The sequence below is a fragment of the Uloborus diversus genome, unplaced genomic scaffold, assembly GCF_026930045.1.
Source record: "Uloborus diversus isolate 005 unplaced genomic scaffold, Udiv.v.3.1 scaffold_635, whole genome shotgun sequence".
NCBI classification, from domain to species: domain Eukaryota; kingdom Metazoa; phylum Arthropoda; class Arachnida; order Araneae; family Uloboridae; genus Uloborus; species Uloborus diversus.
Genome location: NW_026558830.1, coordinates 56680 through 83872, shown reverse-complemented (window position 1 = coordinate 83872; position 27193 = coordinate 56680). Strand labels below are relative to the sequence as shown.

General features: G+C 33.8%; 1 protein-coding gene across 1 annotated transcript; it reads left to right on the top strand.

Moving 5' to 3' along the window:
- Positions 1-319: 319 nt before the first annotated feature.
- On the top strand, positions 320-27193 carry LOC129233699 (inositol hexakisphosphate kinase 1-like). The gene is made up of 5 exons (XM_054867676.1): positions 320-636; positions 2643-2775; positions 8099-8181; positions 10507-10682; positions 26132-27193. Exons 1-5 carry the CDS (start codon positions 396-398, stop codon positions 26732-26734), a joined length of 1236 nt encoding a protein of 411 aa, XP_054723651.1. The 5' UTR covers positions 320-395; the 3' UTR covers positions 26735-27193.

Genomic DNA, 27193 nt, shown 5'->3' with positions numbered 1-27193 from the left:
ATTAATTATTTTGGCTCTCCTCTGATATGCCCCCCTCTTGGCGAGATTTTAATTTTTTATCATTTTGTGAGTTTTTGCCAGTTTCTGCCACAAATTTGGTAGAAACTGGTTTTTGCCATGCCGGTTTTAACCGGTTTCTACCAGTGGTTTTAACCGCCTTGGCAGAAACTTGCCAACCCTGATACACATACACTCGTGATTGTGAAAGACATAATTTGAATTCAGGATGTCAAAATTCAAATTAATTTTATTTATTGTTTTGTTCCAGGTCTGCTGCTGTGCTAGACTAAGCCACAAAAGTGCAAGAGGCAAGGCCAGCTGTCCTGCTGCCTTCTGGGCAAGTGCAGGACCGGCGGACCGGGCTCTCCCCACCCCCCCCACCACTCGAGCGCACCATGGTGTACACCGCCGCCCAGTCTGCGCCGCCCAGTGACCTGGAGGCGCCGCTGGCAGCACCACCGCTGGAAAAGGCGAAGACGACCACCGTGCTGCACCCCTTCGCCCACCAGGTGGGGGGCCACACGCAGCTCATGGTGCTGGACCGGAGCACCCTCTGCAAGCCCCTCATCCAGAGGGAGCTCCACTTCTACCTGAACGTGCCCAGGGACATGAGGAGCTTCGTGCCCAAGTACAAAGGTGGGTCTGGCTTCGAATGCGTAATAGTTTTCTAAACTTACGGGATGGTTCAAAAGTGAGGGTATCCCTTTTGCTTGCGCTCGACAAACCTCGCCCGTCGACCGGTGAGTAACCGGTTGCTAACCGCAGCGTTCTAGAGAGCTACCGGTTAACTGGTTGCGTCCGATGTCGTTCTATGAACCTCGCCGGTTAATCTACCGGTCAACCGCAACTTAAGCTGTTTGATTGGCTGAGGGAACCACGTGACATTTCTGACCAATTATAAGTAATTTTCACCTGCGCTTTATTCGTCTGTGCAAGTAACCGGTGATCAACCGAAAGCGTTCGATGAAGCATTGGTTCGTGAACAACCGGTTAGTAACCGCTGACGTCATTGCTGTCACATGATTAACCAACGAGTCGTGCTCGTCGAACGTAAACTTTATTCTCAACACTAGCGGTACCCGCACGGCTTTGCCCGTAGTTGAAAGGTTATTTGGTTCGCCTGTATGTTTGCAAATAATGGATGACGCCTTTCTCGCCAATAGGCTACGTTCATTTGCTTGCCAATGTTGCGGTTCCACGTTATAATAATTTTCGTAATTTATTCTTTCATGTTGTGATAATTTGCTCAGTGAAAAGTTCTTAAAATTGGAATAGAAAAAGAACAAAATCAAATTTTGGAAAAATCACTTTGAGGTGCACACTCCTATGCTACAAAACTAACTTCGTGGCAAATTTCATGAAAATCGGCCGAACGGTCTAGGCGCTGTGCGCGTCACAGACACACAGAGATCCAGATATCCAGACAGAGAGGCTTTCAGCTTTATTATTAGTAATAAAGATTATGTTAGTTGCAGTTTAATGTTCGTCATACACAATCTATCAGAAGTGTTAAGAGCAGTAAGCATCAGCAGAATGCCATTCATCTCGTAACACGGCTGAATTATGTACCATGTTCTCACAGATGTGGTGCAGCCAGTTGAAGTTTGTAATAGGGCCATTCCACGAAAAAGTAGACGTTTTGTCCCACATGTGACGGATCAATGTTTAATTTTAAAACGTTTAAAAGGCAAAATAAATTTTGCCTACGAAATCGACTGACCCGCTTAAACCTTCAGCAGTAGTATAAGTCCATTTTGTCTTCACACTTTGAATAAATCATAAACGATTTCAGTAATCTTTTCAGTTCATTAATTATTTCTGAAAATGTTAATGTTTCAAACATTACTTCTTTTCATTACTAATGAAATAAATTTGTAATGTCTATGCCCTATAAAGTGAATTTTTCCTGGCGAATTTAGTGCTTTTTATTGACACCCTAGCAGTTTCCAACATTTTTCTGTCACAAAATCGTAGGTTCATTCATGGTGGATAGGGGGATCATTCTTCATCATGACCCCCCCCCCCTTCATAAAATGGTAGTCTGTATCCGCCCCAGGTCTATCTCAGTCTGGTTCTGAGTTATAGAATGTTTAAACATACAATATTTTAGTAAATGACTGCTTCTAAACTAGTCAAATCCTTGACTGATCTGCTACCCTCCCGTCCTAAGCAAGTAAGACAAGTAAGACATGTAACAAAACTTACTGTGAGCATCATTCTAAATATTTGTTTCATATATATTCCTCAGATAATTTTTATTTTTAATGCTAGAAATTATTGTTTTCATTATTCATTCTTATTTATATATATTGTAAACCTAGTAGTAGACAACCATTGTGAAACAAATCTCGTAAGAAACAGTTATGACACTACTTCTTGCTCGGGAGGGGAGTTTGAGTGAAAACACCAGACTCATCTTCCAAAGATTTTAGATTTGTTGGAGCAGTTTCAGAAATAGAATAACCTCAGAATAATTATGCAAAGAAAATAAATTTGTTTGTGAAGAAGGGATTTTGGATGATCTTTCTGCTTCAAAACTTAGCATTCTATTTTGATGCAACCAATGTCAAAATTTATGCTATAATGTTTAATTATGAAAAACATGAAATTATAATTAATGTACTTTTTTGTCTTTTTCTTAGGAGCTGTTCAAGTACAGCAGATGGACAATAGCCCTACCATTTTTCATCCTGTGAGGGGGCACAAGAAGCACTATGAAAATTGTGATGAGAAAAACAACCATGTTCAAAAACATAAAACATCACCTGAATTGAGGTAGCAAATTTCAATTTTAGCAATGAATTTAACCATCTATCTTTAATATTCCATTTGTATTTTGATTATCTATTTTCATGTGTTTTTATTATGTGGAAACAAAAGAAACAGAATAATTCTTAGTGTTTGTGTGCCTTTTACTTTGTTCTTGATCAATGTACTAAGATGTGCTTTTATATTTATTGCATTGTAAAGAAATATGTCAATTCTCTTTTTCATTTTTAGCATATTTTCATTCATGTACTTATCATGTGCTTTTTTTTTTTAAATCTTTGGGTGTCTCTGTGTTTATTGTGCATACTAAACTGAGACTTGACATGTTTTTATGTTGATTGTTTTATTGATATTTTATTGTTTCTTGTGAGGTTCTCACTAATTGCCAATTGACTTATTTTTACATGTATTGATCTGGTGCTGAGAGCCTTTAAAGATATATGTATTCATATTTTATGTACAGAGCCGTACCGTGAGTCCTAAGAGAGCGAGAGGTATAATCGGGCCCTCGGGTTTCAAATCTTGGATTGCCTCGGGCGACCCCTGCCTTATAAGCCCATCCTTTTGGTACGGAACTGTGTATGTATTTTGTGTGCAGTGAAGCTTCATTCGGGCCTTCATTTTACGTGGATGTTTGATTTTTAAAACTTGTGGAATCTTAAGTAGTCAAAGTATTCATTTTCTTGGTTATTTTCAAGTTCTAGAATTTTACCTCGAGTTTTTAGTTGAATTTGAATGAATAATTATTCCTTTCATTTGAAATTAATTTAAAGACATTCAGTTATTAAAATTAATCAGGGTATACTTTCGCAAACCCGTGAATTAGGCAAAGTTTTAGTAATTGGAAATAAAAATTTCTTAGCATTCTGATTAATTAACAGGTGTTTTCTTTTTCTTTCTGACTAAAATAAAATTTATATATTAATATTTATTTCAGTTAAATAGTCAGTTATTAAAACTGGATTTTAATCCTCATTCATTCTATCTTTATCGAAAAAGGAACAATATTATTTGACCGTTTCAGTTATTCGTTTATTCCAACATTTCAAAACATCTTTTTTGTCGCATCCCTTTTTGCTTACTCAATTGTATTCAAATTCTTTATAGTAGTTTACTTTTATTCTATTAAAATCAGACAATTTTTCCAAATCCTAATCAAATGTAAATTCTAGTGTAGTAGTTCTTTTTCTAAAGGAGAATGTTTTGTAATGTATTTAGCTATTCATTTCCTTGAACGTTATAAAGTAGTCCAAAAAATATGCTTAGCTAACAATATCAAACATATGTATCTACACTTTAGAGATCAATGTTAAAATTTTGGAAAGACATAACTCGAAATGCTGTTATCATGAACATTTCAATGCATGAGCACTGTTAACCAAATAAAAAATTATTAAGTGGAAAACTACCCGCTTTTCTGTAATGAAATTATCTATTTCCATTTCAGAGGTACATAGATTTGATCAGTGAGAACCACATCTACTTCCACCTCATACATAAAAGACGCTTTAAAAAAATAACTTTTTTGTACAAGTAAACAAAGCTGATGTTTTTGCAATTTTTTTCCAAACTTCTTAATGTGGTTCGGTCATTGGGAAAAAATTAAATTAGGTGCATTATGAAGTAGGTTATACAAGTCTCATAAATGCAACGGATTCAGCAACAGAGCAAGCATCACGCTACGCTTACATCTGTAGTCTTCGATGTATCTTCTAGCAAGGAGTCTCCCTCCCATTCTGTTTTTTACCCTTTAAAGCCCATGAGACATTTGTCTCCCCGAAGTTCAAAGTTTATTGAATGAATTATGGAACACAAATAATTTATAAATCATCTTTTTCACGTTCTTGAGACATCAAAATCTTTATATTAGGGAAAACAAAATTGTCATTAATTATACAAATATTTCTGTGTTGAATAATAAGTTAATCACATTTTTAAACATAATTGTAGCTTTACTTCTGCAAATAGACAAAAAATATTGCAAGCATTTTAGACTAAGTCTACTGAACCAAATTTTACAACACTAGACCTACATGTTTACCTCTCCATTTGGTAGTTTTTTATGAAAGGAATTTCCTTACACTGCTGTAAAGCTTATGAGTGCTTAAAGGGTTAAAGGAGGTATCTTAATTAGTTGACCCCTAAAATTTGGTTGATAAAATTACCTAAAATTAGTGTGTGTGACTCAAGGGGGCCGAAATCGGAGAATGTCGACTTTAACTGGTGAGTCACCAAAAGTATTTGGGCGTCTTTGATGTGTTAATGTTGATATTCATTGGCTAATGTCAACATTTACCACATCTCAAAGTTTCACAGTAACACACACACATGTATGTATATATTTAAAGGTTTTTTAAACTTTTACTTTGGACATCACAGAAGTCAATTAAAAATCTCTTTATTTTCAATAAGAATCACTTGATGCATAAGATTCTACTCACTTAACTTCAATTCAGACAAAATGTTTTTGGCAAATATCTGATATTATTAAAGGGAAAAAATGAAAAAGGATACGTAAAAATAACGAAAACAACATAATAGTTCATAAAATGAAGCTGCACTGCATTTTATTTTGTAAAGACTGGGTGTGAAACTTTGAAATCCAATGCTTTACACTGATTACTTTACACATACTTTACTTTTTGAATTTTCTCATTATTAACTTTTTTTTTTTTTTAATGTAGCCATATGTGCTTATTTTTGTGCATTTTGTACTATATCTTAGTTTTTTGCTAAATGTGCATTGCTGAAAATAGCATATATTAATGACATATTGAGTATTTTCTTAAAACTACTTTTTATGAGAGTTTTGATTTTTGCACTGTTTTACTAGTAAAAATTAAAGTTAAAAATCTGAGTCTTTCGTGTATTCAAGAAAAAAAACTTCATAACTTAATTTTAATGATGTTTCTAAGAACTTTTTATTCATATTCAAGAATTTAGCCCTTTTAATGTGACTTAGTTTTGCATTTGATGTTAAAAACATTCTCCAAGCACGTTGACATTAGAAATAATAAAAAAAATTTATGCTGTCATTCAAATTTCATCAAAATATCACTTTTGTAGATTTTCCCTCTCCATAAATGTTTTTCGTCCTCTCAAAATGTTCATAATTTAGGTTTATCTCTAATGTAATTTTATTCAAACTATCCAGATATTATTTCCCTCACATGAAAGCTGTTAAATCCAAAGTCAGTAATTAAAAAATAATTGTTTTTTTTTTTTTTTTTTTGCAGTGCATTACTGATCTAGTAACATTTATGCTAGTTTAAATTTAGTAATCCATGAAAATCATAATAACAAATTTCCTTTTTGCTTTAGAATCTGTTTCTTTCTTTAATAGTATGCCTTTTTCATTGGAATTACTTTATTATTAGTTGTATATACAGTAGAAGACCGTTATAACACACACTTTTGGAAGTGGTTGTGCATTATACAGGTTTTTGTGTTATATAGATCATTTTGAAACTAATATTCAGAATATATGAATATATTTGCACATTAGAAAAAGTTTTTACTGCAATGAGTATTAAAGCACAAATTATATAATTTAACATATAGTACCATTCACAAATAATGTGATTCGTAGCTAAAAAAGAAAGTGCATTATTTTCCACTTTCACTGGCTTCATGGTTTGCATAATAGCTGCTTTTACAAGAACAATCTGGTACTTGTTTATTGCAAATACTAATTATCATTTAAAGCTCCGAATTAATATAGGAAGTAATCTCAAAATTTAATTTGCCCTAGAATTATGTTTAAAGGCAAAATAAAGTTTTTTTAATGGAAAAACTTATTGTTTACTTTTGGAAAGGAGTGTGTTTTATAAAGAATTGCGTTTTATAGGTCAGCGTTTTAAAGGTATTCTACTGTATAAAAATTGTAATGCAGCCTGTTTTTATATTGTGCAGCAAGTTGATCTCAGTATAAACTTGTAATTGGTGTTTCATCTAGAAAATGCTCATTTACTTATGTGTTTTCTAGTAATGCAAATACATTCAAAAGCATTATACCTAACTTATATATAAGCTGGAAATGTAGCTGATTTTTTATATTTATGTCTAATGCAGAAATATTCAATCAAGCTCATTGAGTGGCTTAAGTTAAACTTTTGAAATACTTTATAAAATTGACATTTCTGGTAAGTACATTTGTCTCAAAAGCAATCCATCTATATTACAAGTTTCTGAGATTTGTATGCATTTTTTAAATTTACATACTCATGACTTTGACTGTAAAACAGCTAACTTCACATAATCAAGGTTTCCTCCCCCCCCCCTTGTTTATTATTTCAAGCTGCATCATTAGAAGAAACAATTGGCGCCAATGGTACCTTCAAATAAAGAAATTTGTTGTTTTAAAATACCTGCTAAATATGAAACCTGCTATAAACCTGACATGTTTTTATTGCCTCCTGAAAAGTTACTTAACAAGAAATGTATCACGGAGTTAACTGCTTTACAGTCAGAGCCACCAAAATATTTCTATATTAAAATGTTTGGCACAAAACATACTTTGCATAAATGTTTCATTGTTTTTTTCTTTCCATGCAATTAATTACTGTCTATATTTGAAGGCCCCAACTTGGTTCCCCAATCTGTATTGGCCTTTAAAATCAATGAGTTCGAAGGTTACACAGGGGGAAATATAAAATTTCTTAAATTGACCACAGGTAACGCTGAAGATCTTTTTCATGTGAACTAACTGCATGTTACCATGAAGTCTTTTTTCATTGGTTAGAATAAATGAACAAGGTTCCCCAAGTTTAAATTGTCTTCTCACTTTTGCTGTCCGATTTCATATAGATTGCCACCAAAAAAGGCAATAGTGACAAAAATGTCCATTAATTCCTATATCTATTTCATTGCTTTAGAGCTACTGTTTTTACCTGTCAGCATAAAAGGGGGGGGGGGTTGATTTGCTAATTATACAATAAAGCAAAAAATGGCTTTTACAGCAAGTCCACAAGTCTTACGGTTCGCAAACTGTGGCAAGAGATCTGCCAGCATCACCACCTCACAACACTCAATGAAAATTAATTTTGTGCAACTGCTATGGTCCAAATGAGTGTAGAAGACTGAAGTGAGGCAAAAGCTTTCCCACTTTTTTGGATTTGACATCATTTTGCCCTCATTTTGTTTGTTAATTATTTAAGTCTTAAACATGATGAATTATATCAATAACAACTCCTGGTGCCTTCAAATTATTAGCATAATCTCATTAACAGAAAAATTGCATGTTGTTAAATGTACTTATCTTTTCAGCTGTAAATTGTATTGTTTGCTGTGAGCATTTTTTACTAATGTTGCTTTTGTTTTGATTCTCTAGAGTTCAAATTCATTCCTGCAGTGACAAAAAACTTATAAAAGATGAGCATTTGCGGCAAATCTACAGTAGACCAAGCCCTAGATGTATCCTTTTATGTTAATGAATTTTTTTGCTTTACCCACTGAATAATTTTCAAATTTACATGTTATTTGCTTGAAATAAATATCAGGTATAATAAGTCTTCTGCAGCCTTTGACTTTAAGTTTCTTATTTACATACTTCATTATATTTATAAGTTATAAATCTTATGCATCTATACTAAACTAATGTAACTAACTTGCTAAAATATTTTAAGACTAACAATAATCATAAATAATTCAATTGGAGGAAAACTTGCCCCTAAAAACATGCTTTAAATTTTCAAATGGTTATTCAATGTTTCAGGCACCTTGGAGCAGGGCCGTCCGAAGGGGGAGGGGGCGCCACAATGCGCCCCTCGTTTCCACGGAACATTACCACATTCACAAGAAATGAGGGGCGCCTTGCGGGGCCCCCTCATTTCGGGTATCATAGCTGCACAGTCATAGACACACAAAATAGAGACTCATTTCAATGATTCCCTATTTTTTCCTAGAGCATGAAAATATTCCTCTCTATAAAAGTCTCCAAAACATTTGTTTCCTTTGTATCATTGAAGCAGATACAATTTCTTAAAATGTAGCTGTTTAGAATCAAACAAAAGGCACTTCTCCTCTGTCTAGTTCTCACCAAATTTGCTTGAAGTTTGCCTCTGCGTGCAAGTGATGTAACCAGAAAAAAGTTTTAAGGGAACAGCACATTAAAAAACAAAAACAAAAAATTTTTTTCTTGATCAGATAGGAAAAAGGGCAAAAGGTGTCCGGTCAAAATTTTGAAACTTTTAGTTTTAAAAAAGCGATTTTAGCCTTAAAAACGCGATTATAGGCCATGTTTATTTTTAAAGACTGTTATATGTTAAAGACTGTTTTTGATCAATAATTTTTTTAATAGATTGAAATCAATTCCTTCTCCCTCTTCAAAATTGAAGTTTCAAGAACATAACTTTAGACTAACTTTGAAGATTTTAAGGATAGGAGGATCTGGATGGAAATTTGATGCGCATGTGCCACTTATTTCAATGGTACTCTGCTTAGTTTAAAGGCTAACACATGCCTGCAAAAGCTGGCATCCCTGGAAACAGATGCAATTTCCGCCTTAAACCAGATGTTAGCCTTTCCATCTCATCATTGGTCAGACAGTATGGTTTTCAAACTCCTTCTAATTGTATACTACGAGACACAATCAATACTGCTGCCTGGTCAGTCAGTATTCCATTATTTCCAGTACATGTAATGCAATCAATGCTTGATATAAATGAGATATTAACATGTTTACATTGTTAATAAAAGATTTTAAATGACATTTAAGAAAAAGTTTAGCATACTTTAAAGTTACTTCATTTGAATTTAATAGATATTCTTGTTAGGTACTATTTTAATTCCTAGACTTTTTAATTATTAGGTTCTCATTTCTGGTATGGGAAGAACATGCAAAGTAAAATTCTAATTAACTAATTTTAGTGCAGTAAATCAACTTAAATGCTGATTTTTAATAGTCGAATAGCACTAATTATAGTGTTGGAGTCTTAAATAAATGCTGTTCTTGATTAAAATTTTCTCAGATTTTGTTGTATTCATTAGACTTTCATTTATCTTGTTAAGCTAGGAGCTCCTTTGACTTATAAAACATCAAAAATACCACTTTTTTGGTGTTTAATTGAGAGGGGAAAACAAAAAACGGTTTCTACATGCTCATTTTAAAAAATATAAAATTTAAAAAACTAGAAAAATAATTTTGTGTTTTGAGAATAAAATAAATTTTTGCCAAATGCTAATTTTTTTTTAAAGTTTGATATGGATGCTTCACTTGCCAAATCGATTAACTCCATAAAACAAAAAGTATAGAAAATTAATGAAGAAGATTGTGTTATACATAGGAGTAAATAGGACCTTGTGTTACATTTTCTGCCATCACATGGTCAGAAATGTACTGAACCAGAACTTAAATATAAATTCGCATGCTAGGCATTGATCAAGCATTTTTAAAGCAGGAATTAAGATTTTTTTTAAAGTAGAGTTAATTGATTTGACAACTAAGGCATCCACATATGTTTTGAGATTAATTTGAAACGTATTTCGACATTTTTTTAACTTCGATTTTAACTTATTTTTTTACTTTGAGATTGCACTTCGTTGACTATTTTAAATGTTTTGATATTTCAATTGATTTGTTTTCAACTAAATGAAAATAGTTCTTTTGTGTCATTGAATCATCTTGTAGGAATATTTCGCTCCAAGTACATCTTGATTTTTAACCCAGATAGATTTTTACCAGTTTTAGATGCCCAACCTGTGCTTTCTAAACCTTATTTTCCTTGACAAAAGCTTCAGATTTTTTGTTGCTAGAAAATGTTACGTCTAACTTTCACCAGCCATGCATCTTAGATCTGAAAATGGGCACCCGCATGCATGGGGATGATGCTTCACCAGATAAGCGTACTCGCCAGATGGCAAAATGTGCAGCCAGCACCTCTGCTCGACTGGGAGTGAGACTGTGTGGCATGCAGGTGAGTCTTGACCGCAAGAAGAAGTCATTCAGTGGCTCTCTTTTTTTTCATTTTTCATGATTTCCTTTAAATCCTTTAAGGGTCATTCTACAAAAAACGCACTTTTTTATGTCTAGGGTGGTTAGTTTCAAAAATATTTATTTTTAAGCACTTTTTTTTATGAGATTTAGAAAAGTATAACAAATTTTGAAAATGATAAATACAAATTAATGATGTTACAAAAATTTTTAAATGTTTTTTTCCCTGAACGGAGTGATACTTGTATGCCTCCATTATATGTCCCAACACATTTCTTCCTATGTACTTTTTCATTTATTTACTCAATACAAAAAAATATAACAGACTTAATAGTGAAATTTAAATCATTTGATGTTTTTTAATAGGTTAAAAGAATTATGTTTTTAAAATAAAAAAATATATAGCATTCATAATCTTTTGAATCACTCACAGTATTTCTTGTATCCTCCGTTCAGGATGTAATTAAATAATAGAATTTCCTATAGACGGCAGTACTGGCTGCTCATTACAGAGGTTTAGAATCACAAGTTAGCCCTTTTCAACTCTGGGTCTTCATAGTGAAGCTAAAGAACTTAGTGTGAAAGAATTTCAGCATTATTCTCTTTGAAGTCAAATAAGTCCTTAACTTTGTGTATCCTCTGTTCTTGAGTTTTTTAACTCAAGAATTGTTTGTGTACAAAAAAAAATTTATAGTTATAATTGAATCACTTTTTTAAGTAAATTCTAAATAAATGTTGCGTTAACCCTAAATCAACACAATGATCATAGCAAAACATAAGTATTTGTATCCTCCGTTTCTGTATCCTCCATTACAGTATAAATGTAATAGAGGATATACAATCAGAAATGGAGCATACAACTTTCTTTAAAAATCCATTTTAAGAAAGATGTATACATTTAATCAGTTCAAATCATGTTCCTCATACAAGATGCAATGTTTATTTAAATGAAAAGTTTAAAAATAACATTTAAAATATATATTTACTATCCGTTACCCTCCATTCATATACAAAATTTTAACTACAAAAGAAAGTTACAAAATAACCAATAAAGAATGTGACTAACTATGAGAGTAAACAGGTGCCTAAAATTAACAATATAAAGTAACTTTTAAAAAAATGGAAGATATTTTTTTTCATGAATTCCAACTTCAAAAACCTACGTTTTTTGTACAATGACCCTTAAAAGAACTGATTAAATACAAAAGGAGGGAAGTATCAGATACTCAAACTTGTTTTTGTACATTTTTTTTTTAATTTGCTTTTTTTTTCTTTTTTTGGTATATTAGTATTTTTCCCAAACCAAAAAGAGGCAGGGTGCTTTCAAGATGAAAGATCACTTTAATTCAATCAAAAAGACACCTATGCTTGGTTTAGAATATTATGTGAAAAGCAAAGAAAATTCAGATTTATGTTCAAATTAAATTATAAGAAAAATAAAGGAAACACATTTCAAGACCCCCCCCCCCCCCCAAAAAAAAAAAAACTTGGCTTTGTGATGAAGTTTTGTCAAAACTTACTAGGGGCAAGGAAGAATTTAGAAAGGCAAAAACAAGTTCAGTGTCCTCCTAAAATGGCCTGAGAAACATTGAGTATTTGAAAATTTCAATCAAATTGGAAACATAAATAACAAAGTTATCTGTAAAATAAATACAAGGTAACATATTCAATTGACAAAAGCGGTTGTGAACCAGTTTATCACAAGAAAGTTTTGCTTATTGTTAGCCCTTGCTTATAGTTTGCTTATTGACAAGAATAATAGTTAGACATTTTGAAACGTTTTGTATGTGTAAAATTAGTGCAGATGTGAATAAAACATTTAAAAATAATTGCATGTGTATTTTCTAAATCAGATTGCAAAACGCTCGGCAAGGTTCCAAGTAGCTGTGATGTCTTGATTTCATTTTTAAAAAGCAGTGCCTAGTTGTTTCGTAAGGTTTTTGGGTTGAATATTTATGCAATCCCTATTCACTGCATATATATATATTTTTAATTGTGTTGCAAAAACTTTTTTTATATAGCTACTTGTTAAGTTTTGAGCCTTTTTTTTTATGCAGTCCCTATTTACCACACAAAAACAGGTTTGAGTAGGATTGCTTGTCAATTTTATCTACCATATTTCTTCGATTGTCGGATCTGCATTGTTTTAAACATTATTATTTATTGTTTCTTAGCTGACAGATAAAGGTGTGAAAAGTATTAGATTCAGCAGTGTATTTCTAACATTTACAAGTTGTCTGCCTTTTTTTTTACCATTTGAGTTTTAATTATTTCAAACTATTGTTTTCAACTTCCAGTAGATTTTTTGTTTCACCTTTAAGTTTTAAAGTTTACAATTTTTCTCTAAAATGATCATGGGCTAAAAAAGAGAAATTTTTATCATTGAACTGAGATAAGCAAAGTGACACAATTTGCAATTGTATTTCTTTCTTTTGGCAACGAGGGGTTGCAGCAGTGCAGTTTTATTGAAATGGCTAAGGATGTATTAAAATAACTCTTAGTATTAATTCGTTAACACTCAATACATTTGGTCGAAACAGTATATGTAATGAATTTTTGCCGCCCCACTCCCTCCCCTCTCTTACGATGAGGTAGCACTCACATGTGCCATGAACAAAATATGCAGCAAAAAACCTGCTTGAAATTAAAACAATGGTTTGAAGTCATTAACCCCCCCCCCCCAAGAGCAAGAAAGCAACCCCCCCCCCCCCAAAAAAAAAAGTCATAAATAATTCAATGATGCATTAGGCGTTTAATATGTTCAAGGGTGATTGTGTTCCGGTATTTTACCGGATTTCCGGTATTTTCATCTTGAATTCCGGTATCTTCATCTTCGAAAATACCGAAACTCTTATATTTTCAGAAAACCGACTTTTGTAAATTTATGGCGATGTTTAATGAAACGCACGCCGAAAGTCCAAATTGAAGACGTTTTGTTTGGTATAAAGCACCATCATGTTTTGCAAACTCTATGGTAATTATGGAAGAACAGCTGGGGTGGGGGTTAGAATAAAGGCTAGATAAGAAGAGGAAAGAGGGTTACTTGAAAGAATATTTTTCCCCTTTGGGAAGGGTTGCCGCAAACGATTTTTTTTTTCTACCAAGGAAACTATTTTTCAGATGATGCATTCACACCTGCTTCAAGGTCAAACTGAGAATGGGTAAAATCAAATCGGTGGCCAGTTTTTTTTTTTTTTTTTTTTTGTGGGGGGGGGGAGGTAGGAAGAGAAAAGTGATAAGCAGTGGCAGATTACGGGATAGTGAGGCCCCAGGCGCAACCTGATCCGGAGGCCCTTGACAAAACAAAAATGATATAGTTAACTAATATAAACAATGCAGAAAATCAAAATTTTTTTTTGTTCTTTGAATCAACAAGATTTGAGGGGAAGGAGGTAGTTACTTCTTATTTAAAAGAAAAAAAAAACGACATTTCTGACCAAAAAAAAAAACATTGGTGAAAAATTTTGCCTCTCTATATTTTTACGTAATTAAGCTAGTGCAAAGGGTGAGATCAAAGCTCCAGTCACTGGCATCTAGCGAAATCCCAGCTTTTTTGCGCTGTTTTTCAATGCAAGTGTAATTTAGAGGCGCAACTAGAAAAAAATTTTAGTGGGGGGGGGAGGCACTTGGACAAAAAAAAGGAAAGAAAAAAACCTTTGATTTTATAGGAAAGGTAAGGAAAGGGGGGAGGGTAAAAATTTTGAAACATGTAGTTTTCAAAATGCATTTTAAGACTTTCTTTGCTGATGTCATAGGGTAAAAATGTGTTGGGGACTTCAAGAATAATAGTTTCAAGTATAAATTTGTAACACTGTAAAAGCATTCATTTTAGCGAGTGGTAATTTTCGCGAAAATAAATATGTTAGTGACTTCGTCTTGTTTTAAAGAAGAACATTTAGCAACTTTTAATAAGTTTACTATTCCTTTTGTTTTATTTTATTTTATTTTTAAATTTTGAAAACAGTTTTTAAAAACAGATTAAAAGCGGTGGTGCGGCGAGGAGGAGTTCGTACTTATCTACAGGTTCATGCCAGCCCATTTCATGCATAGTCATGTTTAATTACTACTCACTAGACCATCACCAGAAAGAGAACCTCATATTTAACTAAATAGAATCTGAAAAATATCATTATTTCCTAAGTCAAATTTTATTCAAAAATTCATAAAAAATATGATCCCATTGAGATCCAACTTGAAATTTTGCACAAACGAAGATAAAACACACAAATATTGAAAAATTTGAGATTCAAAAAAAAAAAAATCATTATGCTTTCTGAGAAATTTAAATTTCACTTTTCAAAAATGAAATTTTTCATAAAATTAATCGTTACGTATCATATTAAACAGCAACTCATGTACTTTAAAATGCTTTTTACCAAATCTTTTTTATCTATATTTTATGCTGAGTTATCGTCCATTATATGTTCAAGCATTCATGAAAAAAAGAGGGTTTTTCTAAAAGTCAAAATCTCATAAATGAAAGAAAATAATAATAATAAAAGACATACAAATCTAAAAATTTTAACTTTTGATTACCTCGAAGAATACAATCGATGAGCCAAATTTCAAAGAAATACAAAAATGTGAGGGAAAAAATTTCTCAAATTTTGGATCACACTTCACATGGAATGAACCGGCTCTCTTCTCAGAAATACGCTCTTTAAATATTTCCAGAGTAATTTCCTTCATTTGACTTTTTTTTTTTTGCTCATTTCTAAGCATTTCTGGAAAATGAAAAATCACTTACAATTTGTGAATCTAAGTTTAACTCAGTATCAGTTTGACCAAGCAACACCATTACGTCAGCTCAAAAACGGGGAAAAAACTTTTACGAATATAAGCAACTTCTGTTACGTAAATTCATGTCTTCTATTCAAGGAACACTGTATCTTGGTTAATATGATATACAAACACCCTATGCTACAGTTGAAAGCAAATAATAAAAATTTACTTCACTTTTTTTTATGGATAACTAACTCACTAAGAAAAAAAAACGGGTTTCCCTGCTTACACAGGGTGAATAGTTTACATCGATAGCAGGAAAAATTCCATCATCGTGAAAAATGATGCGTAGGAGCAGTGCATCAAAAAAAAAAAAAATATGCTTCGACTCTTTCAAAACGATTCTGTTTTTAAACTTATAAGTTATAACTTATAACTAAACTGCTAACTAAAGCACTACAAAAGAAAAAAGAGAAGAAAGTTTGATTGCTCACCTAAATTCCAGTGTTCTTTTATAACGGAAAATGCTGCTTTTCCTATTAAACTAGAAAGAGGCTAAACATTGTGACAAGACAACAAGATAACTCTGAACTGAATTGAAATGTACAAGTATAAAGAGAGGAAAACGCCTGTCGCGGTCATTTTCTCAAGGTCAAAACCCCGGGGTTTTGTTATATATTAGAATACTGACGTGAAACTTAAGCAATACTAAGTAATGCTTCTGCTTCCCCATTAGTTTACAGCCTTGAGCCCTTTGTTACGTCTTATCTTAACACCCCACTTTCCTGGGGACTTGTTTGAACAAAGAAGTGGCAGTTCTCGGATCTCCCTCCCGCAATAATAAAACTGTGCAAGTGCAGGGCCTAAGTTGCAAGTGTCCCAGAAGAAGCTGAATTCGCTGAAGGTCAAAGATTCATTTGTGTTGCCCCACTGACTTTTCTCTCTGGATTTACAGAAACTTTTCTTTTATCCAGACAACTGAGAACTGAATTCTTCAAAGAAGTTCAAATTAGAATATATAATTTGAAAAGTAAAAAAAACTAAATTTTTCTGAATATTTTCCAAACATAAAATATTAAGGGAACGAAAAAAAAGTAATACATAATTTAGGAAACTTAGAATCCGACTTTCTTTTGGCCCTCTCCCTGATTTGACGCTCCGTGCGATCCACCTTGTCCGCCCATTTCTCTGACCCTGCTTTTGACATCAGCAGCAGCCAGGGCCTGATTACTGCACAGACCTACAAGGCCTGGGCCTGGGGCCCTGGGCCACCTTCCAAAGTGGCCCCTAATTTCTTAAAGAACTCTGCATAGTTTTACAACTATATGAAAAATACAAGTATTTTTGAAATAATAATAAAGTTTTGGCTTGTGTTGTAAAAAAACTTCCTTAAAAGGGACTTTTTATTCATTCTGCCAGTAACGAATGTACTTTATCATAAACTAGCAAAAATACCCGGCGTTGCCTGGGTTAGCAATAATTATCAGAAACAATCGTTACTTGCATTTGTTTTCTGTTTTAAGTGAAAGAACTTAAAACACACCTTTTTAACGTGACTTAAAATCTAGCTTCTTCCTTACTCATAAAACTAAAGTAGCAGTAAGTAAAAAGAGCAAAATAGTATTTATTTAGAAACGAAAACACGAAATTTAAGCGTATACAAATTTGAAGAATTTCCGAAATATGAAATTAAACTTCACATGTTTAAAAAGATTTATCAGTTAATACTTATTTTTTTCTTTTTTTTTTTAAATTGAGTCTTACCTTCTCTGTATGTATATTGAAGAACGAACTGTTTAAAAAAATGTAGCCGCGCGCCCGTGATCCCCTTAAACTTGCTTTAGTTATTTTGGAGAATTTCAATTATTGTGGGTTCTTGGTGCGATTTAAAATATTACCGAATTTGCGGGAATCGTTTTGGGATACCTTGGATAATGCTCCCCCTCCTTAATTTGAAAAACAGTATGTTACTAATTTTTGTTAAAGAGATATTGTCGCCATATGCTAAGATACTTTTGGTCACCATAAAATGGCGCTAAACAATTTCATCCGTAATGTTTCCAAAATAAGTAGTAAAATTTGGCGATGGTTTGAATTTGTGCACAAAGTCACATTATGGAAGTTTTTGTGCTGTTTATGGATTTGCCTAATTTAGTTGTTGGATTATTTTACAGTAAAAAAAGTTTTTAAAGATTCTTTGATTGACGATAAATTATTAAATTATTAAATGTTATGGATCTGGGTATCTTTATAAATCAGGACTTCAAGTTTAGTCAACAGTGCAGTATTGCTAGTAACAAAGCCAACAAAATGCTTGGGTTTATCAATAGATCTATTTCAAACAAATCTGAGAAAGTTCTTCTGCCTTTATATAGGAGTTTAGTAAGACCTCATTTGGAGTATGCTGTTCAGTTTTGGTCGCCTTATCTGAAGAAAGATATTTTTGTATTGGAAAGGGTTCAAAGAAGGATAACTAAATTAGTAAGGGAACTCTCAGATTTAGAGTATGATACCAGACTTAATAGGCTTAACATGTATAGCCTGGAGCAAAGGAGAGTCAGAGGGGACATGATTCAGTTATTTAAATTTATCAAAATGAAAGATGTAAATGGATTAAATTTTTGTGGGGAAAGCAGGACAAGGGGTCATTGTTTTAAGCTATTTAAATCTCAGGCTAACTTGGAAATCAGGAAAAACTACTACTTTAGCAGGGTCGTGGGCACTTGGAATAGCTTACCGGAAGAGGCGGTAATGAGCAAGGGAGTGGATAGCTTTAAGAGGGCCATTGATCTTCATTGGGGACTAATTAATTGACTAGGACCAGCCTAGCTGGGCCCAGAGCCTGTTGCTGGTCGTCACATTTGTATTTGTATTTGTATTTGATATTTTGTTTACATGGTGATAGCCGACGAACATTATTACATAGTCTTTTACTTCAAAAACCGTGACAGTTGAAAAAACTGCCAAATGCATCCGCTACTGAAATCAACCTGCATAAATTTTGGCGAAGTTTCTGCTGTTAGATTGGATAATGATTAAAAAATCCGATCAGCACAAATAATTAAAAAAACTCATTAATTACACTAAAGTTCCGCTTAAATGGAAAATAATCAACCAAATCTATAGTTATTATCAGCCAATCTTGGGGAAAAAACGTTAATTTAAGATTTGACTTGAGAAAAGCCTCAAACAGTCAGACGAAACACAAAAACATTCAACAATTCTAACTATGAACTGGGAGTTGAGATGATACACCAAATAATGAATTGGGTTGAGGGAAGCCTTCGAACATGGAACAAAAAAAGCCCATAACTCGTTTTTCATACAACTTAAAACTTTCTAACAGATGCCATCTTCAGCAGAAAAATAAGCGCTTTCGATGGACACATAATTTTAATATGTGTACGTATTTTTTAACCGTCATATTGGGGCATTTATGCAAAAATTTGAACAAATTAGAATAAAAAAGGAACTATCAATCAGATTTTTATCGAACTGGTCTACAAACCTCCCCGGTACCAAAAAGAACAAACGGTGAAAGTATCAGTCAAATCTGCCGGGTAGTTTCTGAGATCTTAGGGAACAAATTTACCAAAGTCCATTTTTATATATATAGATATGAGGGGCCTCAAAGGGAGTTATTAAATGTACATGATAAATGATTTACACATAGATAAATGATTGACAAAGAGGCCCCCAAAAGAGCATTCCGACAGGCCGTATACCTGTAACTCAGCCACTGTAGAGTATTCAGGGGGCCTCCAAATTAACGTGGGCCAACGGCCTCACTTTTAGTTAGTCGGGCCCTGGTAGCAGCAGCTACGTACAACAAGTTAAAGACAACTCTTCTCGCTTGATTATAGAGCACGAAATATACTGCTTGTTTTGCTGAAGCATTCCGGAGGAAAGAAACAAATATATTTTGAAACTTTGAACCTCGTACATACCAAAAAAAAAAAAAAACATACTTTTTTTCTAATATCCCAATTTTTTCTCCTGGAAAAATCCAAACAAAAGCACCTGAAATCTGGGGCCACTTTTTAGACACAGGGGCCATATTAGGAGCAATCAGCCCGCTCCTAAAATCCATGACTATCTGTCACTTTCCATGAGTTTTGAGCATTTTCCACTCAAAATTATGACTCTCTATGGCAAATCCTCAAAACAAAAAATTTTGGTTTTGAAGATGTGACACTTCGCGGCTCCGAGGCCCCTGCTTTGCTGGAGGCCCCAGCACACGCCTCATGCGCCTATGCGGTGATCCGCCACTGGTGATAAGAGCTTTGACTCCTGTCTTAGTTCTTTATGGCAGTTGGAGGAATTTATCGTATGCAAATATTTTCTTTATTTTATATTCTGGTCTATGATCTTTGTATGCGTGCGTTCTGTTGTTATTGAACTAATTCTAATTATACTTTATCGTTATTAATAGGCTCCTCGTAAATATAAATTAGTTTGTTTAATTAAATTTTACTAGTTAACTCCTACTTTTCATTTCGCTACTCTTTTTGTTTGATAAATTTATTCATTTGAACTTGCTAATCTGGATAAATCTGAAGATATTGGCTTCATCGATTCAGGAAAGAAGAACAAGTTTAATTGGGGAATGGTTAAACAGAGTAGATTCCTACAATGAAAAAATGGAAATATGGTGTAAAAAAATTGATAGGGCTGGATTTTGCTTTTGTGTTTCTTGCAACAAGCCCTTTACATATGCTAATGACGGCGTAAAGGCATTATTGCAACATTCTTCTACAAATACTCATAAAAGAAACCGGGAATCATTAAAAAATGCTGGTGTATTACGTGGATTTTATCCAGATGGTGATTATGAGATGAAAGAAGACAACAGAACTGTTGATTTTCTTACTAGAAAATGTCGATCTGAAGCTTTAGTGTGCTCATTTATTGCTGAACATTCTCTTTCATTTGCTGTAGCTCCAGAAATTGTGGAACTAGCCAAAACATTATCAAAAGACTTGCAAGCATTGAACTCCCTTAAGTTAAGTCGAACCACTGTTTCATACAAACTGAAGCATGGACTTGCCAAAACAATCAAAGATGAACAGTGGGAAATTTTAAGGAATTCAAAATTTTCTTTGAATTTGGATGAAAGCACTACAAGAGGCTCGGATAGCATATTGGCTGTTTTAGCACAATACTATTGTGAAAAAGAAAATAAAATAATTGTGAGACATCTATCATCCATTCAACTCTCTTCATCAACTGCATTGTCTATTTATTTGAAAATAGTTTCGCTAATTGAAAAAAATGAAGTTCCATGGAGTAATTTAATTAGTGTGTTGATGGATTCATGCAATACCATGCGTGGTAAAAAAAGTGGAGTTGAAAAAAGATTGAAGAGCAAAGCTACCGATCTTTTAGATATTGATGGGAACAACTGTGCTTTGCAGTTTTCCAAGCCCTTTAAAAGGTACTTAGAAAGTTTATGTGATGATATACATATTGATCTCAAAAGTCACGATAAACGAAAAAATTTTTTTTGAAGTATGCAAGTTACTAAAAGTGAAATCCCTAAAGCCCCTTTCCAGACCAAATCATAGATGGCTCTATATCTTGGCTGTTCTGGAAAGGGTTATCTACTTATGGGATGCCTTAGTAGTTTTCTATTTTCCGTGGATGGCTGAACAAAGCATCTACAAAGAAATTATTGATGACATTTTCAAAAAAAGGGAACTGTCTGAAGATGAAGTCTCCGAAGTCAAAAAGATAAGTCGTTTATTAAAAAAGAAACCTTTGACAACTGAAGGAAAGAAAAGAAAAGAGAGGATCGTAAAGAAGCTCTTTGTGCACCAAAAAAAAAAAACGCTGCTCTACATTGGATTTTATAATACAGCTCTCCCTCATTTGAACAAATATGTTAAATTGTTTCAGAGCAGGGAGAGTTTGCTTCATTTGCTTCATATTCAATTGTTTGAACTAATAAAACAATTTTTAGTTTATTTTATGAAGCATGAAGTGGTAGCCAAATTGGCAACATATGAAAAAATATTGAAAATTAGTGTTAATGATATAGAGTGTCATTTGCCTGATAACCTAATTTTTGTTGGTGGTGATGCTTCTCGAATTCTTCGTGGTCTGGGAAAAATGAATCCCTTATTGAAAGAAGCTATATCTGTTTTCAAACAAAGCTATATTAAGTGTACAGAGTACATGATTAAAAAACTGCCGTTAAAAAACTCTTTATTTGTTAAATTTACAGGCTTGAATCCAGCTTTGCGGGGAGAAACAACAACATTTCAGGCACTGTTGAAACTGGCTGACTATTTGCCAAATGTTGTCAATGGCAATTAACTTGATGAATTAAATCAAGAGATCAGAAATTACCAAGTGGATGCTAATTTGTCAACAGGGTCTTCTGAAGACAGGGAAATCCTTATATTCTGGACCACTGTATTTAATATGGAAGAATTCGGGATAAAAAATATCCGGTTCTGTCTAAATTAGTTAAGGCAGTATTAACATGTTTTCATGGACCGACTATTGAGGGCACTTTCAATTTCATTAACGATATAATCACCGAATCCCGCACATCCCTGAACTGTGATAGTTTAGATTCCATCCAAACTATTAAATACTATTTACTTTCTATTGAAAAAACTTCTTGTGCAGCTTTTGGCTCTAAAAACCCTACAAAGGAGTTTCTGAACAAAAAGTTGCGAGACAACTTTGTAAATAGTTGGTCTATTTTAAAAGATTCTCTGATCAACAAGAACACCATCATATCTGCTTCAACTTCCTCTTCTGCTATTACTACATTTAGTATTTTGGAAACCACTAAAAAAATATATCTACTTCAGATGCCTCTTCCTCAATTATTGTGTCGGCTTCACAGAGTTCTGAGCTTTCTTGTGTAGCAAGTGCATCAAATAATTCCACTTCTGCAACAGGGCAAAAGCGTTCTCCTTCAGATTTCTTCAAAGCGAGAAATAAACAAACAAAACTTAGTGCTTTTTTTAAAAAATAGAAGGATGAAAGGTGTAAAAAAAGTAGTGTTAGCAATTTGTTTCCAGTTCTCTTTTTGTATATTGTAAAGTAATCTTTCAAAATTTTGATCTTTCTATCTCAAAACGAATAATTTATTTTCATTTCAAAATTGGATAACAAGCAAATAAACACATAGTACTTAAAGTCAAAACAAACAACGTAAGTAGAAGCACAAATTTGTAAATTACAGCAGACACGTGTTTCGGCGTTACAGGGAACGCCTTTTTCAATGCAAAAAATAATGAGCATATGGATGAAAAGACATCCGACAAAAGCCTTAGCTTAGCTTTTGTCGGATGTCTTTTCATCCATATGCTCATTATTTTTTGCATTGAAAAAGGCGTTCCCTGTAACGCCGAAACACGTGTCTGCTGTAATTTACAAATTTGTGCTTCTACTTACGTTGTTTGTTTTGACTTTACTATTCAGCACAAAGGTATTTATTTATCTTAACATAGTACTTAGTTTAACCAGTGTTATCTTACTAATATTATATATGCGAAAGTTTGTCTGTATGGATGGATGTATGGATGTATGGATGGATGTATGGATGTTTGTTACTCTTTCACGCAAAAACTACTGAACGGATTTTGATGAAACTTTACAATAATATAGCTTATGCATCAGAATAACACATAGGGTAGTTTTCGTCCCGTTATGGGGGGGCAAAACCCCCTTAGGGGGGCAATAAAACACAATTTTTGTATAAATTCTCTAATATTGGGATGAAAAAATACTTGCACATATTTACATTATATCTCCATCGAAAGCTCTGATTTTTCTGCTGAAGATGGCACCTGTTCGAAATTTCTAAGTAGAATAAAAAACGAGTTATGAGCTTTTTAGATCCATGTTCGAAGGCTTTCCTCAACTCAATACAGTATTTAGTGTATCATCTCAACTCCCTGTCGATAGCGACAATTGTTGTATTGTTGACTTTCTTTGCTTTTCGTGATTGTTCAAGGCTTTTCTCAAGTCAAATCTTGAAGTAAGATTTTTGCACAAGATTGGCAAATAATACATGATTTGGCTGATGATTTTCCATTTAAACGGAACTTTAATGTAATTAATGGTTTTTATTATTATTTATGCTGATTGAACACTTACTCATTATCCAAACAACCAGCAGATCGCCAACATTTTTGCAGAAAGATTTCCGTAGCTGATGCATTTGGCAGTTTTTTCAACGTTGCTGTTTTTGAAGCCGAAGACTACGTCATAATGTTTCTCAGCTTTCACCATGTAAACAAAATATCGCCAATCAAAGAATTTTCAAAAGACTTTTTTTACTGTGTTAAATAATCCAGCAACTAAATTAGGCAAATCCATAAACAGCACAAAAACTTCCATTAATTTTCCTTTTTGCACAATTTCAAACAATCACCAAATTTTATTACTTATTTTGGTAACATTTCGGATGAAACTGTTTAGCGCCATTTTATGGTGACCAAAAATATCTCAGCATCTGGCGACGATATCTCTGTAACGAAAATTAATATCATATCGTTTTACAAAGTAAGGAAAGAATGGGGGTGCATCATCGAAGGTACCCCGAAACGACTTTCGCAAATTCGGTAAAATCGCACCAAGAGCCACAATGATTGAAATCTCCCGAAATAACTAAAGCAAGTGTAAGGGGATTACGAGCGCAGCTACTTTTTTTTTAATCACTTCGTACTTCATTAGCCATACAGAGAAGGTTTTAGACTCCGTGTTAAAAAAAAAAGTATCAACAGATTAATCTTTTTAAACATGAGAAGATTAATTTCATGTTTTTTTAAATTTGCATATGCTTAAATATAGTGCTTTCGGTTCTAAATCAATACTACTTTGTTCTTTATACTTATTGCTATTTTAGTTTTATGGGTAAGGAAGAAACTCGATTTTTAATCACGTCAAAAAGATGTGTTTTAAATTCTTTCACTTAAAACAGAAAACAAAAGCAAGTAACGATTTTTTCTAATAATTATTACTGACCCAGGCAACGCCGGGTATTTTTGCTAGTTGTTTAATATTTTCATTGTTCATTTAAAATTTTAGTCATTTTATTTCCTTAAGTTGGATTTGCAATTTGGATTTAAATTCATTTAGCTTTTTTGCATAAGTAAAAGAAGTGTAATTTTGAAAATTCACAAAATAAAACATTTTGTCACTTATCAAATGCAAAATTTATTATTAGAATTGCAGAATTTGTTAATGTAATAAACTAAGGGCTAAAAATTAGCATAAGAGACTCTCGAACTTAGAAGACTCGCTGAAGTCCACTCAGACTGAATTGTGTGATGTCACTTGCACAGTGATCATAATACACGCTGCTCCTTTTGCCCCAAACTTTATTTAATTCTGAAATCTTTATGCACTTTTAGTAAATGAATGTAATTAATGGTTAAGAATTCAGATACAAATGGAGAAAAATAAAATTCTTTAAAAAATTTTAAGAAATGAGAAAAATTTAAAGAATTTAATTCCCTTCATGCATATGGACGTATTAAGTCCAATTAAAACTTCGAGTGTTAGCCCCATCGAATAATTATGTATATAAGTTACAAAAAAACTTAATATAATGTGTACATGTACGTAATGTGAATATATATGCTCATCAAAATACTTCTTCTTAGAAAAAAAAGTTCAGGTATTTTTTCATGGAGTCACAATCACCCCTGTATGTTATTCTTTTTTTATTATTCAAGTGTGAAATACACTCCATACTTTTAGCCCACTCTGTACAACATACAAGTGTTTTGGAGTTACAAAGAGAGTCTTTTGGATGGCAAATAGTTAGGAGTTTTTGATTCTAAGCTGCAGTCACAGAGAGGCTTCTAGTATATGTTTTAATAATGTTTTTTTTTTTTTTCAACTGTTCATTGTTCTCACCTGATTGTAGTTGATTTATCTCCTATCCCTTTAAATAGTTTTTAATTTTCCATTTATAATTAATTACTTCTCGCACTTTAGTTGAAAGAAATTTGCCAACAAATGAAACCGAGAAGTTTCATCACACTAAAACATACTTATTGAATGCTGGATGGAAAATTTGTTGCCAATTTGGAGCGGTCCAAGTTATGTTAATTCCCTCAAAAGTTGCTTTAAAATGTTTTTTCAAAAAAGTAAGCTAGGTCCGTCAAGAAAAAAATTCATTTTATTTAACTTGTAATGAAGATGTTTGTTATCCTTTTTGCATATGTTAATCTTTCTTAGAATAGGATAAACTAATAAATTTTAACAACAAACAATAATAAACTAAACCAGGGGGTTTGACTAAAAAAAATTACAGCCAAAATAAAAATGTAAATTAATTTTAAGCTGTCAGTGCTGCAGACAATAAGTATTAGTTGGTTTTAGCCGATTGGCGAGATACGAAATTATCCTAACGTGGAACCATAACATGGGTACAAGCCAATTAGTGAGAAAATTCACCATACATTATTTGTAAATATACAGGCGAACCAAAAGACCTTTTAATTTTTCTATTACGAGCAAAGCCGTTCGGGTACCACTAGTTAAAACATAAAATAATATTTATTGTGATACTTCAAACGAATAAAAAATATGAAAAGGCAAACTAAAATTTGTGGAACATTCCAATTTTTAGAAACAGACTGAACACCTAGCCGTAACTCTTGATTGCGGAAACTGTTAACCCGTCGGAAACAAATTCAAGTGTTAACTTCAGATCTTTGAATTCAATTTGCTTCCCCCTAGGTATATCAAGCCAGCTTCGACGGCTACATCTGCAAAGACAAATACTACGGCCGCGGGCTGGACGAGAGCGGCGTCCGGAGCGCCCTCTTCCAGTTCTTCCACAACGGCCTGCACCTGAGGGTGACGATCATCCGCAAGATCATCGGCTGCCTGATCGAGCTGCGGAAGGCCATCGAGAAGCAGACCACCTTCCGCTTCTACTCCAGCTCCCTGCTGCTCCTCTACGAGGGTTGCGACAGGAAGGACGAGGAAGACGACGACGAGGAGGAGGAGAGCTTCTTCGGCGACGCGGAAGAGTTCGGCGGGATGCTGGTGGACGACGAGTCTTCCCTGGAAAGCAGCAACGACTCCTGCTCAGCATCGGCATCCCTCTCGTGGCTCTCCTCGCACAAGAGGTCCATCGAGAGCAGGCGCTGCAAGCATCCCCACGGGCCTGACGTGGACGTGCGGATGATAGACTTTGCCCACACCACCTACGAGGGCTACGACGGGGACACCACCGTGCACAGCGGCCCTGACACGGGCTACCTGCTGGGGCTGGACAGCCTCATACGACTGCTCAGAGAAGTGGAGAACCTGAGCAGCACGGTGGAGAAGAAGTGAGGGATTTCGACCGCAGAGGCTCCGAGGGCCACGGATTTCCGCGAGACGTCGCGATGACCCGTTTCGTGGGAAGTTCAGATTTTCACAGTCACGATGGGTCAAAACATGCCTCTAAACTAGTTTATTCATCGATGATATGATATTCTTAACTGCGAGTTTTGGAATTAAATAAGTAATTTTGCTGCTCATCCTGCCGTGCCATGCCCGAAGGTAGCCCGGCTCAAAATGAGGTTTTAAAGTTTTATGCCTCCATATACTTGATTCAAACGACAATATTTCCCATTCATAAATGACCACAGAACATTGCATTTAAGTAAATTAGGTTGCATATAACCACCTCGTAACTATAACTACAGTTTGATATGACTTCGGTGCTTGGCACGGTAGCATTGCATTTAGTGTTTCCCAAAACCACTGAGAATTTTCATGGTCACTCTCGAAATCTGTTACAATAAGAGG

Excerpts from the sequence above, each read along its gene's own strand:
- LOC129233699 (XM_054867676.1), top strand. The coding sequence starts at position 396 with ATGGTGTACACCGCCGCCCAGTCTGCGCCGCCCAGTGACCTGGAGGCG. Across the intron at positions 2,776-8,098 it reads AAAACATCACCTGAATTGAG|AGTTCAAATTCATTCCTGCA; the intron begins GTAGCAAATTTC and ends TTGATTCTCTAG. Across the intron at positions 10,683-26,131 it reads TGAGACTGTGTGGCATGCAG|GTATATCAAGCCAGCTTCGA; the intron begins GTGAGTCTTGAC and ends GCTTCCCCCTAG.